At 38.1% G+C, this 1,588-nt stretch overlaps 1 protein-coding gene across 1 annotated transcript; it reads right to left on the bottom strand.

Annotated features, from left to right (window-relative positions):
* Nucleotides 1-38: 38 nt before the first annotated feature.
* On the bottom strand, nucleotides 39-1,208 carry LOC121965284 (solute carrier family 13 member 3-like; the record flags this gene model as incomplete). The annotated part of the gene is made up of 5 exons (XM_042515439.1): nucleotides 1,049-1,208; nucleotides 827-952; nucleotides 475-567; nucleotides 272-376; nucleotides 39-136 (listed from the first exon to the last, which is right to left on the bottom strand). Coding segments are annotated over exons 1-5 (577 nt in total), but the record flags the coding sequence as incomplete, so codon positions are not given.
* Nucleotides 1,209-1,588: the final 380 nt, after the last annotated feature.

Genomic DNA, 1,588 nt, shown 5'->3' with positions numbered 1-1,588 from the left:
GATTGATCCAAGTTTCAGAGGGCTCAGGGCTCACTGACCTTGAGGGTCGAACCACCAGCTCAGAGAAGGTTTCTGCGAGGGGAAGAAGAACAATATGGACACAATGATCACACCAGTGACTGCGTCTGACACGTACCTGCAAGACAGTGAGGAGGGGATCATTAACAGAGATGGATAATTAACAGCTGTCTCAGAACATGGATTCTGGGAAAATTTCCAAACAGCACAGAGGTATTATTTGTGTTTTCATCAAATGATTTGCCTCTCTTACCCCTTTTTAAAAAACACAGACCAGCCAGGGACAAATTTGGGATCTCTTGTGAAGAGCAGAACGGCAAACAAAATAAAAAAGAAAGAGATAGCTCCCTCTGCAAAGCTGAAATTGAAGTTGAAGTCAGTGAAAAGACTATGTTATTAAAAATATTAACATCATCCTGTATTGCATAAGATTTAAAGACATACACGAGTCCTCACTTTATGGGCCCGAGTTTTCTGTAGTCTTCCTCTATTAGCGCCTTTGCTCTGGCCTCTGCCTGGGCTCTCTGGTCATGTTTCGTGAAGCACAATCTGCATAAATTCAAAACGTAACTGACTCATTTTAACAGGAAAGGAAATGAGAGAAGAACATAACTCAATATTTAGGACTAGAAAAAAAAACAGTATTATGAGTGTATATTTATCAGCATTTTCTTGCATAAAAACATAAAACCATTATGACATTTGGTCTTTCTTGTCTTGGATATAAATTGTAAGGATATCAGTACAAATACGACTTTTACATGATTGCATTAGGTTTTTGAAACCTGTAATCATCTGACATCATTACCGCATATTCAAACCTCCATGGAGAAACGCGATCCAAACCCATCCCAAAAACAGGAAGAGAAGCATGAGCGGGAAGGCAAATGCAAACCAAGAGCCAAAATTGATGAGGTCGCAGTCTGGAAAGTAGCTGTAAAGCAGAAGTACATTTTTGACAAACTGCTGAGGAAGGATTTTTTTTAATGATTTAAATGATTTTTTAAAATGTGTCAATGTTGCAAGTTACCTTTTCAGCTGTCCAATCAGGATGAGGTTGGGTGCGGTGCCTGTCAGTGTGGCTGTCCCTCCGATACTCGCTGCGTAAGGAATACAGATCAAGAAACCTTTCCACACCTTCAGCTGGTACTCTGCCTCCGATCGGATCTCCTCTGCCGTCTTCATGTCGCTCTGCTCCGTCCCATCCGTCCTTTTTAAGTTTTAAGGAGGCATTATTACTTTAACTGCTTGAAACCTGATCAAATTGGTTTGATGTCTTTAAAAAACATCAGGAGAAGGTCACAAACAACTTAACAAGACATAGCTCAGAAATTCACAAAAAAAACTATCTATAAAACCTGAAAATAATTGAAAATAAGAGAAAGAAACAAACCAGAAAATGACCAAAAAAGTGATGAAAATGAACAAAATATATGTTTTTTTCTGTTTTTTCTATAGAAAATCATTGCATTTTATTTTATTTTTATTTTTATTTTCCACCTGATGATGTCATTTTTTACCACATCTGGCATATGGAGAAAATGCATGTCAAATCCCAGGCTGTAATGAT

Source organism: Plectropomus leopardus, unplaced genomic scaffold (assembly GCF_008729295.1).
Source record: "Plectropomus leopardus isolate mb unplaced genomic scaffold, YSFRI_Pleo_2.0 unplaced_scaffold19378, whole genome shotgun sequence".
Taxonomy (NCBI): Eukaryota; Metazoa; Chordata; class Actinopteri; order Perciformes; family Serranidae; genus Plectropomus; species Plectropomus leopardus.
The sequence above is the reverse complement of the archived record's forward strand: the minus strand, read 5'-3'. Positions and strand labels throughout refer to the sequence as shown.